At 44.9% G+C, this 14,802-nt stretch overlaps 2 protein-coding genes across 3 annotated transcripts in view; one reads left to right on the top strand and one right to left on the bottom strand.

Annotated features, from left to right (window-relative positions):
- The first annotated feature begins 77 nt into the window (after window positions 1-77).
- On the top strand, window positions 78-9,984 carry LOC119167062 (endoplasmic reticulum lectin 1). Its single transcript, XM_075867174.1, has 12 exons — window positions 78-1,126; window positions 1,203-1,280; window positions 1,339-1,425; window positions 2,240-2,317; window positions 2,622-2,679; window positions 2,739-2,767; window positions 3,624-3,853; window positions 4,511-4,709; window positions 7,167-7,333; window positions 7,845-7,922; window positions 8,956-9,034; window positions 9,121-9,984. Exons 1-12 carry the CDS (start codon window positions 980-982, stop codon window positions 9,181-9,183), a joined length of 1,293 nt encoding a protein of 430 aa, XP_075723289.1. The 5' UTR covers window positions 78-979; the 3' UTR covers window positions 9,184-9,984.
- Window positions 9,080-14,802, bottom strand: part of LOC119167063 (WD repeat and HMG-box DNA-binding protein 1-like) — a 37,581-nt gene continuing 31,858 nt past the window's right edge. Inside the window, exons 22-24 of one of the 2 annotated variants that reach the window (XM_037418480.2) lie at window positions 14,423-14,502; window positions 11,508-11,768; window positions 9,080-9,282 (exon numbers count right to left, since the gene is read on the bottom strand). In XM_037418480.2, coding sequence (XP_037274377.2) covers window positions 9,208-9,282; window positions 11,508-11,768; window positions 14,423-14,502 — 416 coding nt within the window. In that variant the 3' untranslated portion in view covers window positions 9,080-9,207. The remainder of the gene's footprint in view (window positions 9,283-11,507; window positions 11,769-14,422; window positions 14,503-14,802) is intronic. The other variant, XM_075867173.1, reaches the window with a different exon arrangement.

The following is a 14,802-nucleotide window of genomic DNA, read 5'->3' as shown; positions in this document are numbered from 1 at the left end:
ACATACATGGCTTCTTAGCGCATTTAAATACAGATGTTGCACATAATGGAGGTAATTCAATTATCACTGGTATGAATCACGTGACAATTCTGCTTTTTGGAAGCGAAACCGAAACTACAAATCAGCATTGCGAACGCAAGCGCCAAGAAAATGGCATGCTTGCGTTGCTTCGGCACAGCCAGCGTCTACAAAGTTTAGTGCCGCTAGCGAGGCGTCATAAAACTGTTTTGTTGCACGTGTATTGCGGAGACATCTTCACAGGAACTCTTCAAGAGGGGGTCGAGTTGGACTTGGACAGCAGTTTGCGGCAAGGCGACAGCGATGGTCCTTCCACATTCGCCTAGCTGTGCATCGTATGTGGGACGGGATGATTTCTTACCGCGCACCAAACATGAGTGCCAGTTTTGTTAAGAATTGCTCGCGTAGTCTAGCTAGTGCACGCTTCTAAAAGCGCTAGTGCATCCCTTCTCAACGCCTCCTAGGATGTGTTGCCCTTGTCAAGCTGACACATCTCAACTCGACTTTTGTACAGGTAAACTAAGCTGACAAATTACAGCCCCACAGGTTCGCTCAACCCGCATTTGATGAATTAGAAAAGAGTTGAAAAGGTTGCTTTGCTGAGAAACCGCTGAGCGCGGTTCATTGCTCCATGATCGCTGTATCACATCGCTGCGGCGCGCAGCGCTATTAACTAGCAATCTTTGAGGCTACGCTGTACGAAACTACACAGCCATGTCTATGTGCCTTCTCTTGTCCGTGTTCGTTGTCTGCGCTACCATCTATCATCATGCAACCATACCAACAAGCCCAAGTCGCCACCACCAGAAGGTGTCGCGAGCGCCGCTTCAGCTGGTGGGTCAACGTAAACGCAGCTGAGGCGGCGAAGATATGTTACGTGTAACATGAAATGTAGCAGCCGATTCGCGTCCACAGATTGCTCCCTACGAAACAATAAACATTGCTACGGCTTTCGAGAAACATGACAGTCTGGCTTACGCTCCTTTACGGAGCAGCTAGCCTGGCCCTGCTGCTGTGTTCGGTTCGCGGCAACATCGCCGACGACTCGGTCCTGTTCAGCATTAACTGGCCAGGTGCATCGCCCGACAAGAAACTGGCACCCGTCGAGGTAAGGACGGTCGAGAGATTGAAAGATTTAGCGGTCCGCTCAAGATGATGTTTCCCCACGGTCGTTGCTGTTCCAGCTCGAAACGCTGTGGATGGTCTCCGCCGAAAAGGAGCGCTACAAGTGCCTGCTACCCGCCAATCCTGTATCGCGAGAGGTGCCCGCGGCTCTTCCTTTTGTACCGCCGTATTACTGACATTTTTTTTGTTGCGCAGGACGCCGAAGCTGCTGCTCCGTACGCGGGGCCGACGCCTCTTGCGCTGCTGAAGCCGCTCTTTTCCCGATTGTTCTGCTCCTACCGCGTAAGTGAGATAACATACAGGTGCACGCTGCCAATTCGTTTCGTATTTCGTCAGCTACACCCACATTCACCTGTTTCCCTCACCCGCGCCCCGCCGCGGTGGTCTAGTGGCTAAGGTACTCGGCTGCTGACCCGCAGGTCGCGGGTTCAATTCCCGGCTGCGGCGGCTGCATTTCCGATGGAGGCGGAAATGTTGTAGGCCCGTGTACTCAGATTTGGGTGCACGTTAAAGAACCCCAGGTGGTCAAAATTTCCGGAGTCCTCCACTACGGCGTCTCTCATAATCAAATAGTGGTTTTGGGACGTTAAACCCCACAAATCAATCAATCAATCCCTCACCCGCCGGTACAGCGAACCCATCATCTAACATCATGAGACGTCACAAACGCATACCTGCGCGCGGGTGACGTAGCGCAACGCAAACGCCACATAACTGCTCTGATGGTTGAATTTTAGCTGAGGGCCTCTCTTAACGAAGTCCGATGCTGTAACAGCTACGCCGCTGGCGCATGGGCCTTCAGGCGAAAGAGAATAATCACTGGCGTGCAAGCAAGTGCGTTCAGGCGCCTGGCGCGTTTTTCACGACGCTGCTGGTTACCTGAATAGTTCCTTTCGTGCAAGCCCGCGCGTTTAGACGCTGGGCACGTTTTGACAACATTAGCGGAGCGTCAGTTCACAATTTGAATGTGCGACCAGGTTGATTCTTTGAGAGACACGTAATCAAGTTTAGGGTGCATGTGTGACTTGGCCTCGTTCATCTCAAGTTCGTGTTTGTGCCCTGCGCATTGACCATAAACTGTTTTTTTTTTTTTTAGCTTGAGCAATACTGGACCTATGAGCTGTGCCATGGCAAGAGCGTTCGGCAGTACCATGAGGAAAGCATTGACAACAAGGTATGTCTAAATCTTGCATGCTATTTCACAAGTACATGCATAACTTTCTCTGCACAAACAAGATGACTCAAGGAATAAAAATAAACTAAAAAAAGTACTCCTGTAGACGCTTGTGACTGGTCCCCGAAATGAGTCTCTCACCCTACAACAAAGGTGCATGCCATTGCCTTTCTTGCTTTGTCTTGCTCATGCTAACAAAAGTTATGAATACACAATTAGCCCACCAATGTATGACATGCTGAAAGCACTCTTGTACCAGTTTTAGCTTTTGCTACTCGATGCTTGTGCACCTCTTTTGTTCTAGGTTGTCCTTCAGGAGTACTTCCTTGGCAAGTACGATTCCAAAAAGCTGGAAGCCGATGGTAATTGCAGATTGTGACAACAAGCGATGACCATGTCTGACACCAATGCTCCATTTCAGATTCGACCTACTTATCAACGCGAAGCCGGGTAAGTAACCGTTAAAACAGGGTTAAAGGGTTGTTAGAGGGGCTTTAAAATAATGCATCAAGACCACAGTGCAAGATACATACACTTAGGTGAGGACCCTACGAAGCACGATTGACCAAGTGAAGTAACAACACCTCACAACCGTTGGTCCGGTTATGGCAGTTGCCTGACCAAGGAGCAACGCCTCTTAAAGACAAAAAGGCGCTACTCGGACTATAGCATGCTGGAAAGTAAAGATAAAACCACATACCTTGTTTTATGGCCATGAGAAACATGTGTGGCAAACACCGGCATTGCTGTAAACCACTTCATTTGCTGTAGGTACAAAAAATTGTTTTTGAAGTTGCATCGTCCTGCTGATAGGTATCCGCTGCCATCACCAGATGGTAGTATATGGCAGCGAAAGGCCCGACTGGCTTATGTTGTTACTGCTGTTCATACGGAACCCTTCTCCACTTCAGTCTCCAAGATTCTCATTTGAGTATTTGCTACTGCCACCAAGATCTGCACCAGCGGCGGCTCCAGGTGGGCTCACCGCCAACGACCGGGGATAGGTGCAATGCTAGAGCGAATATCCATTGCCGGGGCTAGTTGCTGCCATTGTTGCTTGATCTGCAAGAAAGTTTCACCAGCGTAGGAAAAAAACATGAATGCACAAAAAGAGAGCTGACCCGCGCTTGCTCACTTGATGAACTTGATGTGGTCGAATGTGCATCATAAGAAGCCGAGAAGTGTCCCCATAGCGAGAGTTTATATCTCGCATGGTAGTGGACACACAGCACACACGCCTGCTATGCCGTACGGCAGATGCACAGTTGAAGCGCACCGCTCATTATAGCACTACAACCTTGTGCAGCGACCTCCCCGAATTCGGCTGGAAGGGGGCCTGGAGCTTCCGTACTTTGCAGTCAACATGACGGGAGGCACGGCTTGCGAGCTGGGCGAGCGAGCGCAACGCACAACTCGTGTGCTCTACGTGTGCAGCCAGGAGGCCCGCAACGAAGTGCTCAGCATCGACGAGCTCTCGACGTGCGAGTACCAGGCTGTGGTGCTGACCCCGTACCTTTGTGGCCATCCGGACTACAGGTGCGTCGAGCCAGTGCCAATTGTTTGCAGAGCGCACCTGTTTACATGAGTCTAGATTGCCCGACTATGGAGGCACTGCAACTGTAAAAAGACTCACTAAAGTGAACGGATGCTTTTTAGTGGCTCAGGCACCACACGTCACTCTCATTTCTCTTCTGAACACTTCCAGCTAAGCGATGACTTCTAGCTCTTTGGAAAAAAAGAAATGCTGAAAAGTCTTCTAGAAAGTAAAACTGGTGCGAAATCGATGGTTCGGATTCAAGTTATGAGGTATATTGGATATATATAATATCGGAGCATAAGGTTACTTAAGACAGGGTGAACTTACCATTGGGATAATTAATTAACAGAATATAGCAAGTGTATTACATAGCTAGTTTTAGAAAATGTTATTCAGCCAGTGTGATCCAGAATAAAAAAAAAAGGGTGGAACCTGTGATGTCACACGTAGTGTTCGGCATGGAGTTTCTGGCATGAAACTAAAAAAAAAACCAATTTAACCTTCTACTAATACACAGCTCGCCCCGTCTTCAATAATGAGCCCATCATGGTGAAAATCAATGATAAAATAGTCAAAGAGTGGCTAGTAAATCTATGCTAATCAAGTGTTTCGCTATAGCCTCCCTCTAAGCCCAAACTTGGTGCTGCCCTGCACAGTCCAGATACATCGCCAGAGAATCCGATTCAGTGTGTGGCCCAAGACGGTGCCCCCCGAAAGCCCAGGGGCATGTGGACAGAACAGGTGCAGCAGCAGCTGATTCCTCCCGAGCCGTTGCCACCGCAGCCGCCACCGACTTCCGAGAAGATCTCTCAGCTGGTGCAGGACTTCCTTGCAGGCAGCTACTGCCTGACGGGGGTGAGCGGATTTTGCACGGCTCGCCCTTTTGCGATGACTCCGGAAAACTACAGGTCGGGCGAGAAATAGCATTGCACGAAATAAAAGTTGGGGCGGTTATGCGCTAGCGGTGCGAAGACTGAGAAAGTCGGCGGGTTTGATGACGCTCCCATCCTCCTTGCCCTCGCTCCCGTTTCCAACTCTTTGATATACTGTACTCTGCTGTACTTCAATATCATCCCTACTCTCCCAATACCTCACTCTCGCTTTCCTTTCCCACTTCCTCTGTATACTAGGTATACGTGGCCATGGTATGCTTGTGTTCTCCCTCCGATTGTCTCTCTGCGTTTTTCTATCGCTTTTTGTGTTTCCCTCTGTGTATTTCTCTTGTCTTTCTATCTTTATACCTATCTTTATACTGTCCTCCTTATCATTCTTTTTCTCCTCCGGTACATGTTCATCTTGCCCAGTCGATTTATTGCATCCCACACCGGACGAATTGGCACACGCGTTTGGGTAGTCAGGCAGAAAATGAAGAGCAGTGCAAAGAGAGCATTCGTTGGCCGAGTTAATGCATTTATGATGATGATAGCTTTTGTTCGCTACTAACGAAGTGTGGGCATTAACAACTATGCTCTTGAAAACAGTCATAGCTTCTCAACAAATTAAAATGAGGGACACCTTCCTTTGTTTGACATGTCATTCAGTCTCGTATAAGGACATCAAATTTTAGTTCCAAAATGTCCATCTTGTATTTCGACATGAATTTGAAGACACTGCTGAAAATTTCTCAAAGTAGCCACAATGTATTCTGGGGGGATCTTATCCTGTTCCTATTCCAGATTATGTCATAGGGATTTGATAAACTCCTGGTTTGCTGCTGGTTGATGCCACCTGGCTCAGAAAACCGTTTTTGGACATGATGATATGGGACACGCTGTAGTCTGTCTTTGCAGTGTCTGCTTTTATGGTACCCTGCTTGCATTATGCCACCACCAACTTCCGAGAAGATCTCTCAGCTGGTGCAGGATTTCCTGCACCAGCTGAGAGATCAAGGCTCCTGAGAATATTTTTCGTTGAATAAATTTGGACACCAACAACAGTAGGAGTGCCAGTTCTATATAAAAAACAACCCTGAACACTATTTCAGAAATCCCTCTGCTGGAAAATGTGAATAATGTACTGAACAATAATAATGTTCAATGTCTGCCGCAATTTCCTCCGGTCACCCCGTAGACGGTATTCAAATTCTGGCTGGTACTACAGTCGGTCTTCGTTGACAGCTAAAAAAAAGATTTCCGGGTACATGTCAACAAAGTCTTACAACGCATACAAAAAATATCTGTGCAACGTGATGGCGCCTCCAGATGTTCGTCCGAGAGCGCCACTGAATCTTTGGTAATGGATGAAAAAAAAAATTGGTTTTCGAGGGTGGAGGCTGCCCTCAATGTACAGTGCTCCATTACTTTTTTAAACGTCTGATGCGCTTTGTATAAGTTTGTGTACACAAATTATTATTGCTAGTTATGTGGACTATAAGTTTGTGTACACAAATTATTATTGCTAGTTATGTGGACTAGTAATTAACAGAGGGCTAGTTTCATCAAGGTTTAGACAAATCAAAGGTTCTTTATAAAGCGTGTGTCTAAGAACTTCGAGCCATCGTCATCACGGTAGACAGAAGGCGAGATCAAACAGAGGTCGATCGCTTCTTCCTCCGCTTCACCTGAAACTTCCAGACTTACTTTAAATAAAGTTCATTCGTTCATTCAACTTCATTTTACAGTGTACTTTTGAATATGATCACTACGGTGTAAGCACCACCATGTTTGACAAGTCATTCAACATGTCAGTTTCCACAGGCCGTGTGAAAGTGTAGTTTCTCTTTGCTCAAAATGAATATAAATGGGAATGACATTACATTTCTAGTTTGAGATTGGATTCTACTTATGTAAAGATAAATACGAATGACTTCTGGATAAACGGTTGGCTAACTAAAATTTTATTAAAAGTAATTACTATAAAACATACAAATCAACATATTATTACATTAGCTTTGTTTTAATAGAATATAAAGTGCCTTTGAATGATGATGTTTAAGTTTGGCGCATTTACTGACAGTTATTTACAGGTTTCACATGAAAGCATGTACATTCTTTCCGATCAATAAGCTCGTCAGTTGGCGCCTGTATTTTATTCTTGGTCTTAGTCGTGGAGCTATTTTCAATTTCTTGCCTCTAGAGATTAATGTACCAATCATTTTAGCTGCCACAAAGCACGGTGCAGGCGCCTTTTCAAAAGCCGAGGTATTGCTTGTCTAGCACTCTCCCGTTGCAGTCTCATACCATGGGACCCTTGTCTTTATACTTTACGTCCTGTAATTGTGTTATGTATTAATAAATCTGACTGATTGAGTTGACGTGTGCCGCCAGAGATTGGACTTTGGTTCTTCCTCCGGTAAAAACCTTTCCGTGACAGGGCGCAGGCTGGTGGAAGTACGAATTTTGCTACGGCAAGCGTGTGAGCCAGTTCCACGAAGAGAAAGGCAAGGAGCGGATCAGCATCCTGCTGGGCACCTGGGACCACAAGGCACACATCGCATGGCTCGACAAGCACCCCGAGCGAAAGCCCGGCCGCACGCCCAGGTTAGATAGGTGGTTGTTTGCAGTAAACTCTTGGGTTAAGCAAGAGCTCTTCTGGCGAGGAAACAACGCAGATAAAGAGCACACTCGGCAGCTAAAATCGCGAGACAATGGAGTTTCGTGACACGTCACAGTGAGCAAGGCTGAATTGAGCACCTTTTGTGTTTTTGGTTGGCGACTGTACGAAGCGTCTACTGCGGTCGTTTGCAGTGCTGTTTCAGCTGTTAGAACAACCTTGGTCGGGTACGAATTTGGAAGTCTCGTCAAACTGCCCCCATGAGACGGATGGCCAGAGACCTTGCCTTCGGAAACAATGCCGACTGCATGAGCGAGACTGTTTGGCTGCAGAGTTGATCAGCTCAAATAATAACTTACTGGTATTTTATTGCTTCGTATTCAAGACTTGTCATTGCAATGCAGTAGATCTTTCAAATGCTGGGTTCGCAGCAGCTTTTCTCTACTGACTGGCAACTTGTGAAGAGCACAGAGTACCACACGCCACTCTCTGCTGCAGGTACCTGACACACTTTTACGGATCCGGGGACACCTGTGACCTTACGCAGAAGCCTCGCACAGTGGAAGTTCTCTTGAAGTAAGTTTTAACCCTTTCGGCAGTTATCTGCAGCTGGAGCTCGATACAATGCATCTCTACTGGGAGCGAGGAACTGCTGTATATATCAGTGTATAGTTAATGACCTTGCTATCTGTTGATGCATCTCATGCTATGGTCCATTTTACGTTCACTTCATCGGCAATTCTATTACGTGGTGTCTGGTGAAAACAGGACTGCATTGACCGTATAGAAATGCAATGCTCCTATGGGGAAGACGTAGTATCAGTAAAACTTCACACTATACCGTGGGATGTTTCATTCTTGTCACGTAGGGCAGCAGGTGATGTACAACTCAATCTAATGGCAAAATGGTAATTGAATGTGCTTGTGTAATACACCAGTTACATGGGCACTACAGCCTCGGATACGACAAACCTCGGCTAACTGGCATGCCTGTTGCACAGGAGATTGGCTGTGAAAGACGTCACATTACACTCAAGTTCACGAATAAAAATACTATACATATTTACCTGCTTTTCATAAATACACTGGCAAGCAAAATGTATTTTGTTTAAAATAAATACTTCCTGTATGCATGCACAGTTTCCAAATGTCGAGCGTATTGTATCAAGTGTTCTGACATAAGTTAAGACTAATTGCAACCATGGGTGTCTGCAACTATAGATGTCATGATCTTTGTCAGAGACAGATAACTTCATGCACATTTAGGGGGACGTTTGGGCCTCCAGTAGAGCCACATTACATAGGACCGTTGACATGGGCGTCGCCATTTTGTCATATTAGTTAACCAAGGCAGTCAACCGCAGTTAGTGGGATAACTGCATTTAAGCTTTCATTCTAATTGAACATAACTATGTATTATGGTATCTGAGGTTAGTCGTAACAGAGGTTAATGTGGCCATATAATTGCGGTGCATTCATATGGGGGCATCATGGGAGAGGCCTTTGCCCTGCAGTGAGCATGGTGAGGCTGATGAGTGATGCGATTGCGTTATGAGACGACTATAAGTTGGGCCTGGGCTGTTGAGATGCATACTCGAACCAATCGCAGGTGCCGCCAGGCGAAGGGCAACGTCGACAGCGTATCCCTCTACTTACTTGAACCCCGCACCTGCGAGTACATTCTCGGAGTAAGTCGACCCGATCATCACTAGTGGAAACAAACTCGCATCATGTGCATACAAACGAGTCACTGTTTAATCGTTGCTTTTTACAGGTGGAGTCTGCCATAGTCTGCAGCTTTATGGACAAGGTGGACGAGTACGCGCTGCCCAGCTGACACTGGGCCAACACCAGAGCGCACTCACGAAGCCGGTCGCTGTCTCTTGGAGGCTTGCGCGGGACTCGGAGACCGCCGCTTGGCCCGGCCGTTCCATTCCTGCGCATGCCACCGCGACAACTTGCACCAAATTCCGCAACATTCTCGTTGAAAAACGAAAATTTCATGTGCTTCAACTTGTGACGGCATGTTTTGTTAAGATGCGAATCGGCAAGCTCGACGACAGATGCAACCTCAAAGACGGCCGACAAAATTGTTAACAAGTGTTGTCATGTGTGACGTGACGGCTAACTAGATTTTTTTGTGCGTGAGCAGTTTTGCTCACACAAAATTAATGCTTGAGAAGAAAGTTTCTCCAAACATGCTAATCTTGGTTACATAATTGAAAACAGTCTTTTCTTTTTTCCTGCTTAGTCAGTTCTGAAACGACTAGTCCTTACAGAAAATTCGAGCATTAATTCCAGCACCACACAACACTGGGCTTTAAAGGGAATCTAGCAATCGCTAAAAAGCACACTAGTCATTGCTGTAAGAGGCTTGGGTCAGTAAACCTTCAAGCAAGCCTTAACTCTTCAAACTTTCGCTCATGTGAAATGCCTTGGATTTCTGGCTGAAACCAATGGGTTCAGTGCTCATTTGTTTTATCGACCCAGAAAGTAACTTAATTGCTAATTTACTGCAGGTGTACCCGGAGAATATGCGAGTTACTAGCCTCGAATCTTCCAGAAGTTGGGCTTCCGTTTGCTTTCCTTTTTTTTTTTTGCCTAATTCCTACTTTTGAATAAAAAGTTCTATCTTTCACTTTATTGTCTGTCTGCTCTGTGTGAGTGCTACTAACAAAACATCAGAGACTAAGCTTGTGCAAATACTTCGAATATTCAAACAAATATTACAATATTTGAATTTACTTTGATTTAAATTATTGAAAATTTCGAAGTATTCGAAATGAGCATATAAATATACACTTGACCCTCAATTATAACAAAGTTGAATGTTACATCCGAAAATTTGTTATGAAGTTTTATTTCTAACATTAGGTTGCAATACTATCTTTATTGTTTTTTATTATATTGCAAAACTATGTATTTACCCTTCTGTAAAGGTGGCTTCACAGCAGTAGAGGCATGCTAACCCGTGAAAACATCTATCCAAAAAGAATACCCACTGCCAGAAAGCCTTACTTTAGGGTTTAGTGAATGCATTACCCTCGCATCGACTCGTCATTGGGTCAAGAGCTTGTTATGCCAACTTATATGCTCTGAGTATTGTATTTTAAAACTTGATGTATTTCACACGTTATCACTTGCGTTCTACCGAAAATAAAATCCTGCTACCGTTTAACGCCTGCGAATATTTTTGTTTCCACTTCCTTTAAGACGAACAAAAAAAAAAATGGCATTTGCACAGGCCTTGTTTCAATTCTTAACAGATATTGTGCAGGTTAGTTAGGGCCCGACAAATATCTTCGTTTTTCTCCATGATATGTGATATATATACTAATAAAATTCAATTCAAAATAATTCGAACAAAATCACAATTCGCACAAGCCTAATAGAGACCGCTGCTTTTACGATGGTTGCTGCCTCTGTCAGTAAATCTTGGAACAGGATTGTTGCTGGAGGCAACGTTTTGACAAGATATCTTGTCATGGCATGGCTTTGGCATGGCTTTGGCATGGCAGGTCAACTCTTCTAAAGTGACCCGATTCAGCAAGCCAGCCTATATTACTGCCCATCCTTTCTTTTCTTCCCAATAAGCGAAATGTGCTGGTTCCCGTGTACGCAGTAGCGGTGCTCCTATTCTGACATGGTTAAATGTCCCGAGCTAATGGATAGAAACTTGACATTTTAGGGCTAAGTAATGCACATACTTTAATTTCCACAGTCTTCAGTTAGCGTCACATTGGCGTAATTTCGACTAGCTTAAACCGGAGCCTACTTTACCTTTAGAGGCCAGATTGGTATTAACATGTTGCGATTATTTCTGCGACATGCCAGTTGTCGCATCAAAAGTCTTAGTGTCGGGTGTCAGTCTATTGGCACTGTGCAGGGTTGGCCACATTTAAGGAGAACACCTGATAGCACTCAATCGACTAAATCTAGAGCGTTTTTTCTACTTCACAAGAAAAACATCTGCCATGTGGCGTCAATAAGTGGAATAATAGCTTTTCAAATTGTGTAACAAGCATCAGCTACACGAGGTCTTGAATAATAATGAGGTGGTCACTTTAGATGTGGACGACCCTGTCCACATACGCATAGATCAGATTCTGCTGAACTCTTAGGTGTACAGAGTCAATCTGCAGTAATCAACTTAAGGCTCACCGCTCGCTCTTCTTGAGACAAAGTCCTGAACCGGGCCACTGCCCGGCTAACGAGCTGGTCCTCTGCGAGATCCGGCTCCTCCTCGAGCAGAGTTGCTCGAATTGATTCCACGTACAGCTGCACGCCAGACTTGGTGGGTGCGGGGGCAGTTTCGCTGCGGGCAGCCCCAAACTGCAGCGTCATCTGCCGACGACCAACGCTCGCATCTCCTCGCGACTTCACGCAATTAGTGGCACCGTCCACCACTGGGTTCTCCTGAGACTGTTAAACAAGAAGACGTTCGAACAGTATCTTCATACTTACTCAATGTAATCCAGTGGTTCTCAAATGGGGGTCTGCAAAGCCATTTTTAGGTTGTCCACCCTCCAATCCCCCCCTCCTCCTCTAGAAGAATAAAAAATATTTAAAAAGCTGGTTTTTTAAGGCATGCTAATGCTACGTTCAGTGACAAGAGCCCCTTCAAGTCTGTAGCACGCTTCACGACACGACACTACTGCGTGGCGGCAGAGCTGACTGTGCAATTTGCCATAGAGCCTTTTTATAATTTTAAAACTACAGGTTTTCTCGCTCACAATCCAAGTGCCAGCTTAAACAATCTGCATGCCATTTAAATAATCTGAGCGCTGAGCTATTTAATTCATGTGCCAAATATTTAATCCTAGCGCCAACATGTTTAATCCTAGCGCCAACTCAATGAGGCCACGTGCCAGTGAATTTAAACCAAATGCCACTGTGTTTAATCCAATTGCCAATGACTTTAATTCAGGTGCCAGTCAGTTTAATTCGTGCACAAAAAGCAGAATGTGGGACGTAAAAATGACAGTTCAATCGAAATGCAGTGCTTATATTATAAAAGACAATAGTGGCAAGGTAAAAAATCAATATTATTGTAATTCGCCGCTAGTATTCAAACAAAAAATTACTGCCGTGGTTCGCTTAGGCCATGTTTGGAGCGCCTATATTTTGCTGTGTACAAGTTTGTAGATGAGTGCTTGGCCCGGGTGGAGTCATTTCAGTGGCAATGAAAGAAAAAGCAGGAGCATGTTATCGAATATTTTGTGTTCATCAACAAAGTTCATAACTGGATTTGTATAGCATCACCTGACCGGGCCAGGTCATGTAATGTGAAAGACAGAATATGGTTATCGGAGTGCCGGAATGCATAGCAAGATATGGAAAACATGGCTGTGGGCAGCGATGCGTCAAAGGCAAGTATGTCTTCAATGAAATAGGAAGCCCTTTCAGGGCAGAGCGAGTTAGAGATAATTCGAAGAGGATTTCGTCCTGCAGTGCACATAAGACGTAAACTCATGATCCTGATGTAGAAAACGGAAGTCATATTTCACATTCGTATTAGCTGTTATCTTTTCATTCAAGCTCGGGAACACTGTTTCGGAACATAAATGTTTATTTTATCATCATCATCATCAACAAAGTTATGTGTATGTGACGAACGCGAGTTTTAAGCACACTTCAGCAACACTAGCGTCGTCTTTTACGTGAAAACAGGAGTATCTCCGTTGATGCTTTTATAAAAAAATTAATTCTACATGAACCCAAATAAATGCAAGTTCAGTTTTAAATGGTTATTTCTGATTTCAAGAACGAATGAATATCATCTGTCGGTCAACACTGTTCTCACCGGCCTGGGCAGAAGGCTGCGAATGCCTCAGCGGATAAGTAGCCAAATGCCGTCTGCTGAGCAGACGGCACGAATCTATGCACATGCGATGGCGTACATGGTTAGTTGGAATAATGCAGTAGCGATGAAAGACTAACATGGACTATGAGTTAATACATTTAGTACCTGTAAATGCAATTAATATGCACTGTTTATTTTTTATTTTGAAGCTATGACACCAAAATGTTGGTGGGAAACAGCACTTCGCTCTTCATTTCATAAGCGCTAGCATGTATATGCGAGGGAAAAGTTCTTCCTGTGACTTCGTGTTTACATTATTTTGACATTTATACTATATAAAGTGGCCAACTATGTGTTTTTGGTGCATAGATTAAACTGACTGGCACCTGAATTAAAGTCATTGGGAATTGGATTAAACATGGTGGCACTTGGATTAAACTTACTTGCACAAGGCCTCATTGAGTTGGTGCTTGAATTAAATATGTTGGCGCTTGGATTAAATGTTTGGCACATGGATTAAATAGCTCGGCGCTCAGATTATTTCAATGGCAAGCAGATTATTTAAGCTGGCACTTAGATTAAAGTGAGTGGGAAAACATGTAGTCTTCGTTAAATGCAGTTAGCCCAACTAACGACAGCCAGTGACGTGCCAGCAGTGGCGGCACAATACGGTAATACCATTTCAGACTTGATTTCAGAGCTTTAAAAAAGAAAAAGAGATGAAGGAGAAGTGAACTACTGCAAGCTTTAAGGCATTCTGGTTGGGGACAGCAGAAATGTTTCTCCTTTCTAATGTTATGGCCGTAAAAGCTAACTTCTACGACATGCATACGAGCACGCTTTTTTCAGATTTTCACACTAATAAGCAAATACAGAAACAGCTTGAATGAGGCTTCAGAGCACACATCTTATTTACATGCTGCTGAGATTAAATTTTGTGACACTTGTTTGACCATTCTTTGCCACATAGCTTAAGAGGCCGCATTAGAGGCTGCATACCAGATAGCACAAAAGTCCACATGACTTCATTCCACGCATAGCGTTAATCACATTCCTCCTCTCTCAGTGCAAGTGCCCCCCCCCCCCCCCCCGCCTATCGCTTTCACCTGTCCACTAGGAGTTCCCCACACATATACAAATTGGAACATCTGACATAGTGCCTGCATAGCTGAGAGACACTGACGCTACAACATTTGCAGCGCCAACAGAGTCCACCGCCCTTGCAGCAACAATGCAATGTGAGAATAACTGATGCGTATAACTGGCGGCTCACCTTGGTCACCTTGAACGGGTTCCCTCTTGTAACGGGTGGTTCTGGTGTGGTGCGATGCTCATCGGAAGGCAAAGACGCTACTGAGGAAAGAACCGGTACAGCAACTTAGTGAGGTGGGAAACCCTAAAGGGGTCTTTCATCATGTTATGCACTGCCAGGTATGATATGGGCAGAGAGAAAGAAAAAATGAGATGACACAGGGTGATTCGTGAGGAGTTGTCTTTTGTTTTTTTGTTTTTTCTCGGTCCGTGTCTTACCTAACAGCACATTACTTGATGAAGACATATCAACGAGCCCCAACTGCAACCTTAAGGGCCCTTCAACCTTCCCTGTAGTGTGAATTTTGGTTATGTGCTGGTGATCTAGGGATCGTTTTACTC

Source organism: Rhipicephalus microplus, chromosome 6, assembly GCF_043290135.1.
Source record: "Rhipicephalus microplus isolate Deutch F79 chromosome 6, USDA_Rmic, whole genome shotgun sequence".
In the NCBI taxonomy this organism is placed as follows: Eukaryota; Metazoa; Arthropoda; class Arachnida; order Ixodida; family Ixodidae; genus Rhipicephalus; species Rhipicephalus microplus.
Note: the sequence above shows the minus strand (reverse complement) of the source record. Positions and strands in the feature narration are given on the sequence as shown.

What these genes read in the sequence shown, in the direction of transcription:
- LOC119167062 (XM_075867174.1), top strand. Translation starts at nt 980, where the DNA reads ATGACAGTCTGGCTTACGCTCCTTTACGGAGCAGCTAGCCTGGCCCTG. An exon ending in GATTGTTCTGCTCCTACCGC is followed by an intron (nt 1,426 to 2,239) that starts GTAAGTGAGATA and finishes TTTTTTTTTTAG; the next exon opens with CTTGAGCAATACTGGACCTA. An exon ending in TGTGGCCATCCGGACTACAG is followed by an intron (nt 3,854 to 4,510) that starts GTGCGTCGAGCC and finishes TGCCCTGCACAG; the next exon opens with TCCAGATACATCGCCAGAGA.